This window comes from Haliaeetus leucocephalus, unplaced genomic scaffold (assembly GCF_000737465.1).
Source record: "Haliaeetus leucocephalus isolate CR32 unplaced genomic scaffold, Haliaeetus_leucocephalus-4.0 Scaffold696, whole genome shotgun sequence".
NCBI lineage: Eukaryota > Metazoa > Chordata > Aves > Accipitriformes > Accipitridae > Haliaeetus > Haliaeetus leucocephalus.
Window position 1 is genome coordinate 951,307 of NW_010973132.1, and position 19,477 is coordinate 970,783.

A 19,477-nucleotide genomic window follows, 5' to 3' on the forward strand; every position below is an offset into this window, starting at 1 on the left:
TTTCCACCTTCTTTTCGCCAGGCTATGCAGGCTGAGATAGATCTTTTAATATCCACCATGCTGTTTCTCTGCTTTCCTTAATTTTTTTAACAAAGTATTTGAGGATGGTGACACCATATGTCATGTAATGTTACAACTGTTTGACTACAAAATAGTAATTAAGTGCAAAAGTTTGTGTCTGCAACAAAACTTGAGTGGTACTTAAACCTATTCCCCTGCACGCAGGCAGAAACACTGAGTATTTTTTGCCCATTCCTGACCAATGTTCCTTGAACTCTTTTAAAATACACTTTCAAAAAAAGATCCTACAAAATCCTTAAGTAAATTTTTTTTTTCTCTAGTGTATAACTGGTTTTTTTTTGGTTGATGTTGTTTGGTTGGTTTTTTTTTTTTTTTTTACTGTTTTGCACTCTATTTAGCTAATTCATATTTTTCTCTTTAAGGAAAATACTGATTTGGAAATGAAACTTTAAACTGTTGATGAGCTTTGAAATTCTGGGAGAATTCTTTGTCATGGGAAATTTTACAAAGCTATTTTCATGTGTGTTTATACTGAAATCTAATAGGTGTGATAAACCTTGTCTTAAAATGGATAACAACAATGTAATTCGTCTGATTTTAAATGAAGCATATCGCCTGGTTTCAGCTGAGATGAAACATGTATCTCAACTATGTAACTATGTGAGACTACAGAGTGTATAATCCATAGCTTGTAAAATCTGAATAAACAGCTCACACTGTCTGCAGCAGGTTGAGGAGTCAATCCTTATAATTTTATGTATGTATGTGTGTTCCCTTTGGACTAATCTGTGTTACTGAGATACTGTATGAATTTACATCTGCAATTTAATAAAATGGTAAATTATAAGATATCCATAATGAGACATGGCCTGATTTTTCTGAGGGAAAAATATTTAAGAATATAAAAATTGACATTTGAAGTATATGTACCCACTTCTGCCCCGAGATGGGTAAGTGGAAACACATCTACACATATAGTGATATACTGAAATCTCATGTGCATTTTGTAAATCACTTTAGAGAGGTAAGTACAATTTCTTCTGTTGTTATGGTAATTTTTGGAAAATTGTGGAAATCTAGACAAGTGTATTAGTTTTTCAAGTACAAAACCTTGGGTCTAACTGTGTAATGATCAAAACAATCAAGATGGATGTAACAGCCTCCAGGTCTCCTCAAACTCAGTATCTCACATATCAGAATTCATACTAAAGCAAGTATGAAAAACCAGGAGTAAAAGCCCAGCTTCATATACTGTCATGGGTGGATGGAAAAACTTGTAACTCAGCTCGTTGTCTAGGACCACGCTTGATAAAAGCTTTGAGGTATTTTTGAGTGAGAATGTTAAAGTCAGATATGTCAAAGTTAATGGGGGAAAAATAAGTAACGTGTTAACTCATGTTTATCTGAGTATACTTAAGTATTTATCTGAGTTGTCCCACTCATGACATTGTATTTTCCATTTTATTTTTCAGTCTGGACTATCCTGATGGCATTATTACTAATGGAGTTCTAGTGGTAATGTATATTTCTTACAATCTTTCCTGTGTCTGCATAACAAGAGTTCATATTTTTAACACTGGAAACTTTGAGCTGTGTCCCAAAGCCAGTGCTATCACCCACACTGTCCTACTGAGAAAAAGGGTCTGCTGTTGTCACTAAGGATCATTGTTTTCCCATCACTCCAGTGCAGTGCCACCTCTGCAAAGCCATGCTGTGAGGCTGCTGTCAGTATGCATGTGCCACCTCCTTTCTTCTATAAACCTGGATTTCCTACCCATTATTGCCACATTATACTCAGAACTATCAGGGGTTAATGAAAAAAGTGATGAAATACTCGTAAGAAGAGTCCCATATCTCAGTACAGCTATTATTTTGAATAGGTCTTATCGTCTTTACTTAATTGTCTCTCCAAGTTCAAGCAGTTCATAAGTTGCTTCTCTTTACTTTCAAACTTAGAAAAAATACCACTCACTATTGTCCTCATGTTATCTGAAGACACAGTAGTAGATAATAATTATGTTGCTCATTGATCAACTAGAGGGTTTGGTTGAGAACAGTATGAATCAATGGCAATGACATTTACAGTTTTCTCAATCGTCATTTATCGTCTCTTACTACAGGCACGTGAGGTTTCCTGTTTGGAGGTTAGAGTGGATACGGGGAAGCTGAAGCAGCAATCCACAAGTGAGGTTATTGCTTCATTAACCTATTGTTTTTGTGTTGTGATACAGTCATTATAACAGATGTTGAAAAATTAATAATCTGTTGTGCATGTTACTCTAGCTGTGTTTCATAATACCTGGTTTCGCCATGCCCTACCTTGCAGAAAGATTGTATCTGTCAAAATTCAAGTTAGTCAAGTATTTAGTTCCAAGGCAAATCTTAAATTGGTTCTGAAAGAGGTATCTTTTTTTTTTTTTGGTTGCTTGAGCAAAAATAATAAACTTAAGCTCTTAAATTTAAATGTAAAATTATATCAAAGGGGTCTGCACAAAATGCAAACCACCACCAAATCAGGACTTTGCCTGTAAAATGTAACAGGACTCTTCACTAGTCTTTAAGTTCATTCAAATAAACAGTAGCTTGTGTAAAGCTACTTATGGGGCAAATTGTAAAAAAAATCGTGGCTGTTTTGAGATAATTCATGAACGGAAAATTGACCTTTATAAAGAAAATTGTAGCAATGGCTGAGTTACATTGTAAGAAGTTTCAGACTGAAATGTAATGTGGGGAGGAGAGGTCTGTGACCTAAAATTATATGTATCTTGGCCCTGATCTTGCAAGAGAACAGCATACAATCTTTCTGTAAACGTAAAGGCTTTTCTGTACAAGGAACACAGCCTTTGGGTTGACAGGTTGTTTCAGTTTTGGTGACGCAAGGGCACATGTTAAGTAGTCTGCTTGATTTTTGGGTTTGAATCATTTGATTATTGTAGCAGACCCAACATACAATAAAACGTATACAATGAACCAGAACAGACTGACATCAAATAAATTACTCTCTTATTCAATATGAATAATCCAAAATGCCTTTAAGCTGATACTTCTTTAAATCTAAATCTTGGTTTATTTATTTATGGAAATCACATACCAAATAGCACACTACAGTATTTAAAAAATATGTGATTTCTGTATATTAATGATTTATACAAATCCACTGAGATGTTTTATATCAGTTTTCAATCTGTTTTAGCCACCCAAAGTCTACTTAATCATCGTGGTGTAAGGAAAATCAGACAAAAAGCGTGGAAGTGGATTTTATTAGTTATGTGTGTTTGCTTGGAATAGTTAAAATTCTCTTTGTTTTCTGCCTCCATGGTTAGACCAGGAGCTTACATTTACAGTGAAAGGATCCCATGAAGGAAGCCAGAAAGTTTTGCTGGACTCTGACCCTAGCCTTAGGATCATCATATTTCACTGCGTCATAAATGACCAGACGAGACTGGATATCACATTACCAGAAGAGGTATGTTCCCCTTCTGGATGTTATCATTAACCTTAATGAAATTAGAAGAAGAAATTAACGTAACCAGTGAACTGAACTAGCCCTTTTAGTAGAAGTTCTGGAGATGACAAACCTTTCATGTGCGCATCCCTACCACTTTTTACATTGTTTCAGCTGGCAGAGAAAAATGAAACGGAGAGATCTGGGGTCCTTTCCTTCCCTTTGAATTCACTCCCTTTGCAGAAGGAAATAATAGTAGAAGAGGTGAGTGCTGTGAACCTTTTGAAATAAATATTTTCAAAATGTGTTCAATGCTGTCCTGCTAGAAATAAAGTTACCAAGTGAACAAAATCACTGTGTAAAATTGTACAGCTATTTATTGAAAACATTAAAAAAAATTAAGACTGTCATATTCACTTTTAAGGAAGCTGGTGTTAACAATAATTATAATAATATGAAAATCATTGCAAACCTGCATTCCAAAATTAGCATTAAGTGGTTTCAAGGAACAAAAATGACTGTCATATGCACATACATTCAAAAATTTCTTTTTGGGTATTGGGGTAATTGCAGAATGGCTAGGAATTAAAAAAAACCAACATCCAGAACACAAGCTTAATTCAGATCTTAACATGTCTAAATATTGATATTGAGAGTGTTTTGTATGTAATTTTTTTTCTTTTTTCTAAAATAAGGTTACTTGTCTCATTCTTGTTGCTCTTTCTAAGTGTGCACAATGTGAGCTGGTGTAACGTGCAAGCTCATGGCATACTAACTGCCCCAAACAGATGGGCTTGTTAGATAAGAGAGAATTTGATTCTAGAGCAGGGAGTGAGACTTTGGTTAATTGTACCAAAATAACGTCCTTAGCTACATGAATTTTTATTTGAGAACCTCCTCTCTTACTGAATGAGCATTGCCTGAGCTTGAAGGAAAGAAATATTTTAAAATTTGGTGGTAATTAGCTTCATTTTCTGGATTTCTAGGATCATTCCTTTCACTTGTGCTTGACAGCGAGAAAATGGTAAGATAGCCTCTTTTTGTCCTATCATCCAGGATTACTGTAAACTAGTTATCTAGGTTTTTTTCTATGATAGGTGGAGAGATGAACACATGCCGCGTGAGTGCTTTGTCCTGTACTCACGTGGTGCCTGAGGTAAGTGCAAGTCTGCTGCAGTTACAAGATCATGCAGTTCCATACGAGTTTATGAGCCTTGGTAGGTTTCTTCAGAGTAACTGAGCCTATTTTATGATTACTGTTCTTAGACATGAGTAAAACTACAGTACTCGCATATTAATTTTGCTGCCCATTTATGCCAGTAGTCAGATCTGCATGATGACTGAAATAAACTCTCTCCCTCTTTAACTTTGCCAAGTCACCAAAACACAGGGCAGCCTGGCTTCTTCCCCTTCTGCTTCACTGAGCAGAATGGGAGCTGAAACCTGACCAGCTGCACCTCTGTCAACCCACTCGCAGGAACAGAATTGCCCCAGTGATAGCTACAATTGAAGACAGTGAGGTTTTATGGTACAGCTGAAAACTTCTTATGGTTCACAGCATCCTTAATATTGGGTGATATACAGAAGGGAAGCAAGGTGGATTTTCAGAGCATGGGAGCACTTTGTGTAAATGAAATTCAGAGCATGGGAAGAAAAGCTACCTACTCAATCTCAGCCCATAGCAAAATGTATTGAAATGTAAATCTAACAGATACAGATTTATAGAGAGAGCAAGAGAAATTTTAATCTAGCACTAAAAAAGCTGTTTGTTTCCATAAGGTCAATCAGTTGACGTTATTCTGTTTTAAAAATTACACTGTGATATACCAAATTTGCTGGAGAAGAGAGGTTACTAACATTAACCCTTGAAACATTCGTGTCTGTGAAATATTGGTGAAAGTAATGTTCAGGATAGAGTTTACAGCCACCAGAGTGCGATGTGACCCAGAAGATTTGGTCAATATTGAGTGCTTTTCTCAGTAAGAAGTGTATTTGTGGTGTTGTAGGCACAAAATATTAGCTGCCATTTGATTGGTTTTGTACCTTTTTTTCTGCAAATTTTTTGGCTTGTGCTTCACTTTTCTCAAGGGAGAAAATTCAATATGGCTCCCCACGTGGAAAAAAATGATGGATATTCTTATGTATTTGCAGGATGAAGCTTGCAAATGCTTATCTAGAAATCTGTTCAGCACACAGGTGAAAGGCTGGATTTCACAGGACAGAGGCTGAGTAGGGGATGATGCTTGCTCTGCAGTTCAAGCTCCATCACACAGCTCATTAGGACCTTCGCTTTGAATACTGTTAGTGAGCTGTCAAAACCTGAGAACAGGTGATGGTGGCATCACTTGAGTTTTCCAGGATGTCATGGTGATAAAAAAGAATGGGTACAGAAAAAATTACTCCTGAAATTACCCCTTTTGGTGATCTTTCCCTGACTTGTGTGTCTTGTCTTTGTGCCCGTGTTCACAAGAAATCTGAAGTACCTTGGAAACTCCTCTTCGTTGTCACTACTATTCCCTGCTGGCAATAGCAATGCTCCTTTTTCTTCTGTTCCTTGACCAGTATTCAGACTTGGAAATAGCCTGTTTTACAGATGATTTGTGGAGTTTACTGACTACCTGCCCTATAGGTCTTGAAATCAGCTATAAATGACATGTGCATTGATTTGTGCCATTGTCTATTTCAGCTCAGGAGACCTGGATGTGCGCTTGGGGTTTAGCCTGTGCACGGAGGAGCAGGACTTCCTGCAGAAAAGGAAGAAATATGTTGCAGCTGCTCTGAAAAAGATTCTTCATTTGGAGGAGGATCTGAAAGAGCATGAGGCAAGCCAGTGCAGTCCCTGGTAGCAACTCCTCTCCGGGGATTGGGGCCTGGCTCACAAACTGAAACCACAAATGAAAAACCAGTTTGTTTAATCCTGCTATTCTGGGGCAGGCCTGGCCACCTAGGGCAAGAGATGAGCAAGAGAAGCAGTAGCTAGTTCATGCAGCAGAGCGGGGAAAGCAGGATAACGCCCTTACAGCCCCCAAAACTTCTCAACAGCTCCTCAATTCAACCCATTCCTTTTTATTCTTGATATTGCTCATGGGTCTGAGGAGGAAAATTTATAGTGGGCAGACATGGAACAGCTGGGGGATGCTGCCTGGGAAATAGTGTGCCTTAGCTTGGTAACAGAAGCAAGGTGGTGGTCGTAGCATTTGTAAAGGATTTTGAGGGCAGAAAGCAAAATTTTCACACAGATATCTGAATAAAAATACTTTGGGTGGTTTCTGCAGCAGAAAAGGTGTATTGTTGGGAAATCTGACTACTAGAATAAAGCCATCAAGCTGGAAGAGTGACTCTTACAGCATCGTTGAGTTGTATAGATTAAATAGCTGACTGAAGTGTAGCTTTATCACTGTAGCTGGCTGTTCCTGCCTCCAAAATTCAGTCATAAGTTTTGTAACTGCTTATGCCTAACTGGGTTGTTGAAAATCAGAAAAGTACAAACATACCAACAACAAGAATCCTCTTTAGTTTACAATTGAAGGAAATAGTGCTGTGGACAGGCTACAGAGTTAAAAAAATCGTATTTTGGATTTCAGAGCAGAGAATAATATAGGAAATAAAGTTTTCAAGAAAGCTGGAAAGAGCATTTTTAAATAGCTGTCTAAGAGTTTCCTGACACAGGGAAAAATGGTTCAGGTGGTATGACCAAAATGGTAAGACCAAAGCTGTTTTTTGAAAAGGTGTAATTACTCTGGCTCTGTTATTCATGTATTTAACTTCAAAATTGTGGAAAAAATCCCCTCTACCTTGTTAACTGACTTACATTTGATCTGAAAAAAAAAAAATCATTAGAATTTTAATTTATAATGAAAAAGATTAGAAAATGTAAAAACCAAAATATAACTTTTGGAAATTATTCTAATTTTAGTTAGATGATCAGATTTTTCCTCATTATTATTTTATAAAGTTTCCTAGATTTTAAGTTCTTATTGAGTTTAGGGTAGGAAGAACACCTCTTCTGGGGTTTTGCGTGTTTTTTTCAGGGGGAGGTGTGAGGGTTTTTTTTATTTCATAGAATGGGAGAAATATTTTCTTCAAACTGTCTTCATTGACTTTAGAACAGCAAATCACTTGATGAAATTAGAAGCTAGTACTTGAAAGGTATAAATAGACATTTTCCATAGGGCATGTAAGCATCCACACAACCCAAGATGCTAACGGAAGCAAAGGGTGTACTAGATCAGGAAAAGATTAAGAGAAGAATAGTCTGTCTCTTGAATTACACTTGGACCTTGGAGGGGGGGAAGCCCTATCGATGATTGTGCTTCAGGACATATAGTAATTAGTGGCCTGAGGCCAGAAGGCTTTGGCTATTGTGCGGTCTGGCTGATTACAGGGTTCTGTGCATTCTTCTGAGACACCGGTGATTGTTAGAGGCAGAATCACAGATCCCTAATCTACTCCGGCATGGTAAATCCTGTATTTTCTATGACGGCTTCTAATAATACACTCTGAGAAGAATTCCAGGGTGATGAGGTTGATTCCAATTATATATTAAGTACCCAGCCTCCCCCCCCCCCCCGCGCCAATCTGAGTGGGTAGGACATAAGCCTTCCTTCTCCCATCAGTCAGGTGGTGGCAATAGCAGCCTTTTGCAACAATCACATCCTTTTTGTGCAAAGTAATGTCACTGCTTGTGTCGGTGCCTGTAACCTGTTATCTGATTTCTGCAGTAAGGAGAAGTGCTTGCCTCTAATCCGTGCGTGGCTTTCTCTCCTGCCTTGCTGTGTTGAACAGGTGCCGGTGGTGGCCATCACAACTACTGGGGGAGGGACGAGATCACTGACAGCGATGTATGGCAGCCTGCTCGGTCTCCAGAAACTCAATCTGTTAGACTGCATTTCCTACATCGGTGGTTTATCGGGTACCACATGGTGAGAATGACCCAGACAGGGTTTATGTTTGTACTCTCTGCTCAATCCTGTTGACTATTTGTACAGCGCCATCAGCCTATATGGCACTTAGTAAAGCAAAAGTATTTCCATTTTCCCCACAATCTCCTCTGTGTCCACCTAGAGCAAAAGAAACAAAACATACTAAGAGATCAATTGTCACATTCATCAGCTGCTTTTGTCACCACACGGACACAGTCTATGCCTGATATTTTCATGTAAATGCTCTATTCCCTTTTCATATTTTATCAATTATACCTTAGACTGAATGCAACGAATTTGTCTTTAGACTGGAAATTGAAGAAAGATGGGAAGAAGAATTTATGCCTGCCATTTGCTGGTTATTCTCACTTCCATTTTGGATTTAAAGTGCATCTCCCTCTGGTAAAAGATGTATTTGGGGCTAGTGGAATTAATATTGTCGCATACAGTCCAACAAATGACACCAAGTTACTGAGCTCGGAGAGACTGCAGCTATGGTTGCTCATTATAAAGTGCTCTCTTCTCCCAGTGGGCATACAACAGATGATGTCATACTTAAAATAACTTAAGTATTTAATCAAGTGGGTTCTAGGTAGCTCCACTCCTCTACAGTTGGTTGGAAGTGGAGAGGTTTTTTGCACTGAATTGTGTGTCAGTCCATTATATAAGCTCAAACATTAATGGCAGGTTTGTCTAAGTATTTGCCAAAATTTGAACTTTTCTGTATGTATGTGGAGATCTGAGTGTACCTGTCTGTGTTATGATTTCAAGGAGACGATTCAGAATGGCTGTACCAGGACATGCCCAAGACCCAAGAACTGCCCAGTTCTCTTGCTGGCAGGAGGCATTCGCAGATACTTGGGAACAAATGTAGGACGAGAGCAAACTAGTAGTGACTGCTCCATAGAATACTCCTCATCTTCCAAGAAACTGAGTTTCTGAGGACTGGTGGAGTCTTTGTATTTAATAGCCTTGGGTGTTTTGTTTTTTGTTTTTTTTTTCTCCCTTGAATTTCTCAGATTGTTTTTGACCCCACACAAACTTTTATCATCAAACCCAGGAAAGCTTGGAGGTTTTGTTTGATCTTGAAATGAGAGTATTTTAGGTGTGTTTAACTTTTAGTTGTGAGCCCCATAAAAATTAAGAAACAGGCAAACAGGTTGCACAAAAGTTCTCTGAAGCCAAACCGCAGCATTACTCCTCTTTCATTATTTTCTTCTAATGTTTCTTCAGGACAATGGCAAACTTGTATGAAGATGCTAATTGGTCACAAAAATATCTGGAGGACGCAATCAAGGAAGCTCGCAAGCAAGTAACCAAATCCAAGATCTGCTGTTTTTCTTTGGATTGTCTGAAGTACTATTATAATGACCTGATGGAGAGAATTAAAGAAGGACGTAACACTTCTTTCATAGACCTTTGGGGGCTTGTCATTGAATCCATGCTACACGATAAGGTATTACTCCTTTTTTCCAGAAACCTGATGAACTTCCATAGCTATAAAGGAGAAGAAAATAAATCCTGGGATGCCATTCAGTACTACTAATGCAAATAATTAGTTTAGTGGTTGATTAAATTCTGTATATTCAGATCCATTATTAAAACACTACTCTTTCTTTAAAGTGAGGTTGACCTTGAACTGAAGGAGTCATGGCATTGCAGTCAAAGGTGTTCTTTCTTCTTAAACAAAGTAAAATCCTGAGAAAGAACTATTTTGAAATGTGAACTAATCACTTTGGCCATTTGATATTCTGACAAGAAGAGGCACTTAAAAATTTGAAATAATTTACTTCACCAGCATAAATGAAGATATGCATTTATAAAGTGACTTAGCTATATACTGCATATGGAGATGATGCAAATAGCAGGAAAGACCATTCTCTAAATATGTTATTAACTTTTAAGAAAGAGTGATAGAAATTTTGGTACTTTAAAAAGAGTATAATTTAAGTAGTTTTCTTCTGGTTTATGTTTATACAAGGAAGTTTTAAACTGTCATGTGCAATAGAATATGTTCTTGCATATGAATATACTTGCAAAGTATCTTAAAATATGATCAACTCTGTTTGCTGAGATCCAGCCAATGAAAGTACCTTACCTTTCACTTAGCCACATATTTCTTCCCAGGAATGTTTTTTTTTTTTCCTTGCTGAATCTACTGTTAACCTCTCTGCATATCTCGAATCTCAGAACCCACATAGGGTGTAGGTGCTTCTTATGGGATACTTGCCAAGTTTGGAATATCCCATGGCAGATATTTCTGAACAACCCAGTGAGCTGAGAATGGGAAGGAGAACCTGGAGAAAGCTGATAATTCACATTATATTATTTCAAGTGCAATTTGGTTTTCACCTCATTCCATTAACCATTTTTAATCAAAACCAGAAAGACGAGCATAGACTCTCAGACCAACGGCAGGCAGTGGATAACGGTCAGAACCCATTGCCCATCTATGTGGCCATCAACCTCAAGTCCAACTATAGTGCTCAGGCGTTCAGAGGTAATGGTTATGATTTAGATTTCTTAACACCTTTATAGTTTAAGTAATCTGAACTAAAACTAAATGCATGTAATCAGCTTTAATAATACAATAGTTCTTCCATTCTAATTGGAAAAAAAATCCCTTTTAAAATTTCAGATAATAGTGACTAACACTTAAAAATAAAAAATCCAAACATGTTTAGTCTTTAGAATTTGAGTTCTCTACATTGCCAGGAGTGAGAATATAGTTATACCACCGAAGATGCCTAACTCAAAATTTATCCTGGTCACAAAAACCTTATAATGAAACTAATTCTTATGATGGTTCCACAGAGTCTTATTTTGAACAATTAAAGGGAAAACTTTGAAATTTTGGGTCCAGTGGCAGGAAAATCACTGCTTCCTCTACTATTAATTTCCACAGTATTTGTTTAATGTGAGCAGCTGAGTACATAACACCAAGTGAATGCTAAGCTTTCTGTCACTGGTGCCCTACAGGGAACAAGTTATACATGAGCAATGCATCCTTTTGGGTAAGATTAGCTGCAGGGAATGCTTATGGTTTTATTCAGACCAGGGCTTTTCTGCTGGAGATTGCTGTATCACAGCCTGGGACCGCTCTCCCTTGATGTGAAAGGACCTTATGGCATTAGTACTGAGGCAATATAGATACAGCTATAGCTGGTGAATGGCATATTATGAACTAGCCAGTGTCTTTCTTACGATTTTTTCCTGCTCTGTAGTAGTCTTCTGTTTAGCAATAGTTAACATATTGCCTTTTCACGATCTGCCTGCTGTTGCCGTAGAGTGGCTGGAGTTCACTCCTTACGAAGTCAGTCTCCTGAAATACGGAGCATCTATTCGCGCAGAACATTTTGGAAGTGAATTCTTTATGGGAAGGATGGTGAAGAGGCTCTCAGAGACTCGGATCTGCTATATGCAAGGTGACTATTGCCTAGAGGGAAAGGTGGCCTACTTGAGAGGCAGCTGGCACGAGTGAGTATGTGGTCTGTAGTGTACAGCACTGGGAAGACACCAGCAAACAGGTTGATCAGGTGTGAGTTTGCATTAGCAAGGACATACTTGGGAATTAAGCCCACGAAGATATCCATCCAGACAGAAAGGAAGTATCCAAGGGGAAGGACTGAAGGTATGTATCAATTAAAATTCTTCCAAGACTACTCCATCAATCAGTTTCTATTCTCTCTTTCACTTTACAGGCATGTGGAGTAGTATATTTTCCATAGATGTGATGTATGTCTGGAATTTGGCTACTGATTCAGAGGACTTCTGGAGTAGATGGACCAGAGACAGAGTAAAAGATATTGGTGAGATGTTTTTGTGTTTTTTTTTACCACCAGTATATATTGTTTATATTCTGTGCAGGGGTCTAATGCCTAAAGAGATGCTGCCGAAGTCAGACAGAAAGAGATGAGGAAAGCAAAGCAGAGATGTCAGCTAAGAAATTTTTCTGCTTGATTTAGAAGAACTAAACCGTGCTTCTTTGGCAAAGCTTTGGCAAAGCCGTGCCTTTTTCTAAAGGCACAAAACCAGTCTCCAGCAGATGTAAAAATCATGTTGTATTTAGAACACATCTTAAGATTGTTAAGTTAGGATATGGTCCTCCTTGGCCACTAATACCATCAGTATAGACAACAGCTCTTGCAGAGGGCTGTTTTCTCCACTAAACTGCCTGTGGAGAAAGCTCGCTCTTGGTGTTAATTGCACAGGGAACCTGGAGTGACTGGCCTCCTAACTTAGCTAATGTTTGCAGCAGGGTGATGTTCACATGCATTCTGAAGGTGTCCTGTTCAAAGGCCGGTGTTGCCCTCCTGTATGTTTTGGGACCCGGCTCTTCCCTCCACCACACGCTGCAATAGAACTGGGCATCATTCGAGGAAGCCTAGAGTGGGAGGTGGTGCTTACTGCCTGGCAGCTTGATAACTGCAGATAGCTGTCATTTAATTCACTGTCTAATGCTGAGTTTTATTTGGTAGCATAGACTTTAAGGGCTTATAACTATGTTTGATTTACCTTTGGGCTGGGGGATGGTGACAACTGTGGTTATTAGTTACTCCATTTTTTTAAAATATTGATCATTTCAGAAAACCATCCTAAACTCAGAACTTCTTTCCTTCTTGCAGAGGAAGAGCCCCTTCTGTCCATGAATCCCTATGAAGTAGACACATGTCTATTCACTCCCTCAAGTGCCCTCTCCTGTGCTCTGCGAGATGTCTTAACAGGACGCCCAACCATTGCACAGTATCCCAATTTTATCAGAGGCTTCCAGATGCATAGCAAGTACCTGGAGAGTGAAGAATTTTCTACCTGGAAAGGCACAGTAACACTGCATGTTTTTCAGTAACATTTTGAGGAGGTTTAGGTTTGGGAATTCATTTAGGATGTCCAACAAGGAGGAAGAAACAAGACTGACTTCTGAAATTCCACTTCTCCCTTCCACAAATGGAAGACATGGAAGCCAGATTTGAACAGCATTTCATTTTGGGGGGGGTCGAGGGGTGAGGTGAGGGGTGAAACTGAATTTGATTTTCTGGGGATTGTGTTCCAGTGGACAAGGTGAGCTCAGCCTGAGGAGGCAGGAGGGATCTTCTCCTTAGGGCCAAAGCTGCTTGAGTTGTCAGGGAAGGAAGGAAAAAGCTGTAGTGTGTCACTTATTCCTGTAAATCAGTGCTCCTAGTGAGTCAAAGGAAGGCATGGAGAATTCTCCATTCTTCACTCTTTAACTTTGTGCAGAGGAGCAGTCAATCTCACTTTTTATTTGTTGGAATGAGAAATGTTTGTGTTTCAGACACAGTGATAGACTCCTTTCCAAATAAACTGATGGAAACAGCAAATGATGAGCTCTCCCTGGTTGATACTGGTTTTTTCATCAATACCAGCTACCCACCACTTTTGAGATCGAAGAGGGAGGTGGATGTCATCTTGCATTTGAATTACAGTGGAGGGTCCCAGACACTGGTAAGGAAAGCCATGGTATCTGAGATCTTTTTCCTTCATGGTCTTTTGGTCTCTAGCACTTGTCAGTTAAACCAACTAACTTTACAGTACTGGAATGGGAATTAGATGATTATTATCTGATTTATTATTTAGATTATTAGGTGGTTTATTTCTCAGTAACTAAGAAGGATATTAGAAGACAGTGATGGAAGGAGGCATTTTAAAATCATCAAGGTCTTCACTGCAGTGGATCGAAGAGTTTTTGAGGAGCTGACTGAGGAGCATTCTGGAGCTCTAATGCTGGTTTTGTTTTTCTTTGAACTGAGCAAGTTACAGAGGCAATGGAAAGTCCTGGCAATATTTTAACAGATTAAATGGTAAACCCTATGTGTTTCTGGGCCTGTTTATCTCATATCAGTCTTAGGGAAATGTACTGGCTGATGCTGGACTTGATTAATAACGAAAATATAATTAGTGTTGCATGTATAGTGAGAATAATATAAAAGTAGACATCGGCATGTAGTAAATATAGCTGTTAAAGTTTTTTTTCATGAGGTCATAAGGTATGTTGATAAATGTATTTCTTAATAGGGAGTCATTATCAAGCAATACACAGAGGACAGAAAGACTGGGAAAGCGATAACTAATGAAGAAGTCAAGGCAATGACACAGAATAATCTGGACTGATGTGGTCCTCCTCCATTCTTGCAGTTTCTTTGCCTTCCCCTTCTGAACCTGTTTCATTGGAATTAAAAAATCAGTCCTGCGGCTTTTGGCTCCATTTTCAAGCTCAAAGAAAGTGACTGTTTTATTGTTTTGCCTAAAGCAATGCAGAAAATAAAATAAGCTGCAATGTCTGGTGTGGTTATGGCTGTTTCCGTCTGAAACTTAACATCTTGCAGGAAGATTCAAGCCTTAGAATATTCATGTTAGCTGCTGGAGTTTAAAAAATCCAGGTCTCTGGATCTTTTTTGAATTTTGATTCTTTGTATTAATTTTATTTATTTTATTCATTCATCCAGCCTCTGGATCAGATTGCAAAGTACATCTCGGGGCAAGGAATTCCATTTCCCAAAATTGAGATAAGTGAGGAAGACAGGGAAAACTTGAAGGAATGCTACGTGTTTGAAGATGCTGACAGTCCACAAGCTCCAACAGTGCTTTTTTTCCCCCTAGTAAATGACACCTTCAAGAAGTATAAAGCTCCTGGTGAGTCATCTGTGGCTAGCAATTTTAATAAAAAAGTCACTTGCCTAGTGTGTCCTCTCCATATCTAATGTCTCACTGTCATCTCTGACTTTCTTTCCAATGCTGGCATTATCAGTCTCATTACTGACAAAAATAACTGGTCTGTGTCAGTACGTCTGAACTATGAGAACTCCAGAAGCTTTCCTAATACATTTGAGATCAAAATAGGCATTTCATCTGTAGGACTTACTAGAGATAGTATGAAGGTAAAACTCCCCAAATACGTACAGCATAGGTGGTAGGTCCTCATCACAATATGTTTTATTCTACAGATGTGGACTTGCTGTGTGCTGCTGCTTGCAAACAAAGATGGAGGGAAAACCTTCTGGAGATTTTGGTGGTAGCCCATTCATCTGGGTTTTGTTCACATATTTAAAAGTAATCTCCCGGACTGAGGACTAAGTGGACAGAGATCTTTGTTTTTAATATGAACTATGTCCTCTGAGTGCCATCATTTCTCCTAAACTTTCAGTGAGAGGGTTGTTATTTCATCCAGTACAAGAGTATCTTGTTTTCCTTTTCTTTGCACTTTTCTAGTTTGGGTAACAAAGACTTTATGTTGTCCAAGGAGTGGTCTCCAAGTGCTGCTGCTGATAATCAATGTTGTTCTCATTTCCAGCTGTTTGGGTTTACATAATTTTTTGGACAGAGGCTTGATCCAGAGGCTGAAGTATACAATGCTGCTAGACTACTTTTACGTCCCTCTGGCAAATCATATCTTTCCCTCCAAATCACCCTTTTCTACATGTAATTATTTAAATGACTGATATGAGTCACATACTGCAGTAAAACCTTATTGGTGCATCTCCTTGCGGTTTGTCCCTCAGGTGTGGAAAGGAGTCCTGAAGAGATGGCTGAAGGCAAAGTTGATGTCTCCAGCATCCTCTCCCCATTTACGACAAGGGAGGTGTGTTTCAGTGAAGAGAATTTTGACAAACTGGTGAAACTGACTGATTACAATGTCCTGAATAACGAGAAGTTGATTATTCAGGCCTTGCGCTTGGCAGTAGCACGGAGGAAGCAACGGAATTATTAGCCACCGCTCACTAGCGTCAACTTTCCACGTGATATTTCTTGGGTTGTCTATTATGTGGTGAGATCAAGATGTTTGATACTTGCCAGTGATACTTGCAGTAGAAATCTCATCATCCTGAGGACATGCTGGACTCCATCCCATTTATGTGACTGTTCAGATGAACAGATTGGAATTTATCAGAGATTTAATCCAAAACAAACTTCAAAGCAGCAAATTTGTGTTTAGTTTTGTTACCTTGTTACTTTAACAATTGATATATATATATTCCGTATAAATTAATATGGTGTTGTGTAAGATAATAATGAAATATGTAGCACATTAAAATGTGATTCAAAGCAGTATTTGTATGGTTTTATTCTGTCTGGCAGAACAGCAATCCCTTGAACTGGAATTTCTCTGGTAAATAGCTAATCCATTTTATTGGTCTTGCTTAGCTTGATTATTAAAGGTTGTCATCTCTGATTTGATTTTCTGTCCACTATGAGGTTTTTATTTAACTGGCTTTCTTCACTAATCTTTGAAAATAAGTTTCTTAAGTTACTATCAGTGTTGTAAAAATCTATACAGTTTTCACCATCAATAGAAAATACCCCTGAATCAGGTCATCTTTGTTTCAGGTGGTCAAACGAGTCCTCTGAGCTGCTAATTCACAGAACCACGTATATTCGTCCTAAGTAGTAGTCATGTTGCCCAACTTTCCTTTCATTTTCTCTTGGAGCTGCTGCTGACTGTCCTGTCTCACTCATCTTCACCTGCCTTGACTGTTCCTGAAAGATGGCCTTGCAATTTCTCCCAGTGTTTCATAAGATGGGAAGTGGCTGCTAGCTGTTTGCATAGGATAGGGCAGTGCAAGAGAGCCTTTTGAGATCCCTTCCAGACATGTTTTTTGCAACTGTTCGACACTTTCCTGCAAATGGTCTTTTGCAGGGATTGTCTTGAGAGGGTGGTTCCTCATCATCAAGAATCCTAGAGGTCTTCTGGGGGAAGGTAGCTGCCAAAGGCTCTCTTCTCGCAGCTCTGCAACAGGCAGATCCCAAGCTCAGTCTTTCACAATAGCAGCCTTGCACTGTGGAGCTGTGATAGATGAAGAAACTGGTCACAGCAGCTCAGAAAATGCTTGGGATTATCTTCCTTTTGATAATAAAAGGCTCCTACTGTTGCAATGAACCTTCAGACTGAGTCACTAGGGTAGAATTGGTGTTGAGATCAGGAGAGTCTTGATTACGCTCAGAAGTGGCGAATTTGCTTGTATGGAACAAAGTTCTAGGAAATGGATAAGAGAAAAAGATTCACTCCTATGGAAAAAACAGCTGGTGGTGCATCTTAGAGCAATTTTGGGTGGTGGAAGAGGAGGAATGGGCCATGTTTTTCACCTATGAGCACGTTCATTGTGTTTGTGCACCGGAAAGACCTGAAAGGGCACGGTGTAACTCTGTTTTCAGGTACAGTGTTGCATGTTTAAACCTAGATTATTAGCCCTCCACGTGTGTGGCAGCTGTAACTGTGGTTTAACTCCAGAACACTAGAATATCAGCTCATGGGATCCCTCTGGGTTTTTCCAGAGATATCTTTGGTTTTGCTCCCATGGTTTCTAAGATCTTTTTGCTGGAAATGAAACAGAGCAGGATGGAAGAGGTTTCAGTCTGTTTTACAGGGGAAACTTACTTAACAGCAGCATGGAAAAAAGCCAGATAGGTGCATGACACAGCCTGAGCCTGATTAACCCTGCTTTTCATCAGGGTTAATTAGTCCATCTTCATCTCCATGACTAATTACTGTACTGACATAGGTGTGCTGCATCCCAAGTCAGCCTTGGGGTATCTCTGCATTGTGTCCTGCTGGCTGATACAAAACCTGCCTTTCCCTCTCTGAGGGAGTTCCTCCTACTCTCAAGATCATTCTGCAGCTCTTTCTTTCAGCTTCCCCAATGTTTCAATATCCTCTTTTTGAAACAGAGCACCAATAGTGATTTTTTTTTTTTTTTTTAATTTCCAGATCATTGTTAAAAACATGCAATAGGCTTATAACTGTTTGCAACCTCTCTAGGAATATTTTCCTTTGGGGTTACCCTCCTTGGACTACTGCTTTTTGTGATCTGTTAGTTATCCATCCTTAATGTGTTTAAAGTTCACGTGACATTTGTTGCATCTAGTTCTTAAGTTAGAGTGTCTTAAAATGCCAAATGTTTTAGGAAATTCAAATTCTATCCTGTCTGTGAAGTTAGTTCTCAATTCGTTGCAAAGTGAAATGAGATTATTTTGAATTTGATTTCTCTGTTAAATTTCATAATAGCAAGGGTGAGTTTTTTAAAAAAAAAATCTCATTTTTTTTACTTCTTGTGTACTCACTTCATGTACACCCTCACTGAGACAGGAGCCACCTCACATGGTGTGCAGTGCCCTGGACAGTGAAGCCTTATAGATGTGAGGACATAAAGAATACATGAGAACATAAAAAATAATTGACATTAATCTCAACATTAATTTCACCCTCCCAAATGTATTCTCTTGGAGAACATTCACTCAAGCACCTTAATTCAGATGTACAAAGTAACAAAATTTCTGAGAAAGTGAGTGACCTTTTAAAGCTTTGCCTTTACAAGGGAAACTCTCTTACAGTTTCAACAGGTGAGTTGGGAATTGTTTCACACAATATTTGTCACTGCAATAGCTGCTTGGCTGAAAGGCAGCTTACTGCCTGGGTCGAGCAAAATGGAAAGTGAGATGGGGATTAAAAAAAATTCTTTCAGATGTGTCTTTAAGGAAAGACCCACCTACTCCCTATAGGCAATAAAAAGCTACAAAAAGTCTTTTGTATGCACTTCAGTTTGTTCGGACGTCCTTGGCCAAAGAAGTCCTTGTTGCCCACTTCTGGGCAGCCAGCTGGATCCTGCCTTGGGTCAGCCACCTCCGCACAGGGGGCTGCAGTGGGACAGCCCTCCGGTGTGCAAAAGCACCGTGGCCTCCTCAAGAAGTGATGGGGATGCTTAAAAGTATAAAACATTTGCTCCGCGCCCATAACTGTGAAGGGAAGATCCCTTTCGGGTCTCGACGTCCCTCTAAGTACAGCTGCAAAGGCCATCCTTCTGCAGTGCCGGAGCCTGGGTGTCTGCGCCTCGGTGCAGGTCTGCAGCACGCACTCACCTCCAGGGCAGCGAGGAGGAGGAGGAGGAAGAGGAGGAGGAGGAGGAGGAGTTGGGGATTGCTCAAGTGGTGGTGGAGGGGTGAGGCGGCGTTGAGTCAGGCACTAACACACCTGCCTGCCTGCTCCCAGCAGCTTAAAGCACGAGAAGCTGCCTGGCTGAGAGTCTCCCGTACCCATCCGCTGCCACGTTTCGCACCTGGCTCGGACGCAGAAAAGACCACG

General features: G+C 39.4%; 1 protein-coding gene across 1 annotated transcript in view; it reads left to right on the top strand.

Annotated features, from left to right (window-relative positions):
* The window catches only part of LOC104839652 (cytosolic phospholipase A2 epsilon-like), a 34,020-nt gene extending 17,909 nt beyond the window's left edge, over nt 1-16,111 (top strand). Inside the window, exons 6-20 of the mRNA XM_010580052.1 lie at nt 1,494-1,536; nt 2,142-2,205; nt 3,345-3,487; nt 3,641-3,730; nt 4,453-4,490; nt 6,153-6,288; nt 8,252-8,388; nt 9,622-9,844; nt 10,774-10,888; nt 11,676-11,813; nt 12,090-12,197; nt 13,014-13,205; nt 13,679-13,848; nt 14,850-15,036; nt 15,903-16,111. Coding sequence (XP_010578354.1) covers nt 1,494-1,536; nt 2,142-2,205; nt 3,345-3,487; nt 3,641-3,730; nt 4,453-4,490; nt 6,153-6,288; nt 8,252-8,388; nt 9,622-9,844; nt 10,774-10,888; nt 11,676-11,813; nt 12,090-12,197; nt 13,014-13,205; nt 13,679-13,848; nt 14,850-15,036; nt 15,903-16,111 — 1,993 coding nt within the window. The remainder of the gene's footprint in view (nt 1-1,493; nt 1,537-2,141; nt 2,206-3,344; nt 3,488-3,640; nt 3,731-4,452; nt 4,491-6,152; nt 6,289-8,251; nt 8,389-9,621; nt 9,845-10,773; nt 10,889-11,675; nt 11,814-12,089; nt 12,198-13,013; nt 13,206-13,678; nt 13,849-14,849; nt 15,037-15,902) is intronic.
* Nucleotides 16,112-19,477: the final 3,366 nt, after the last annotated feature.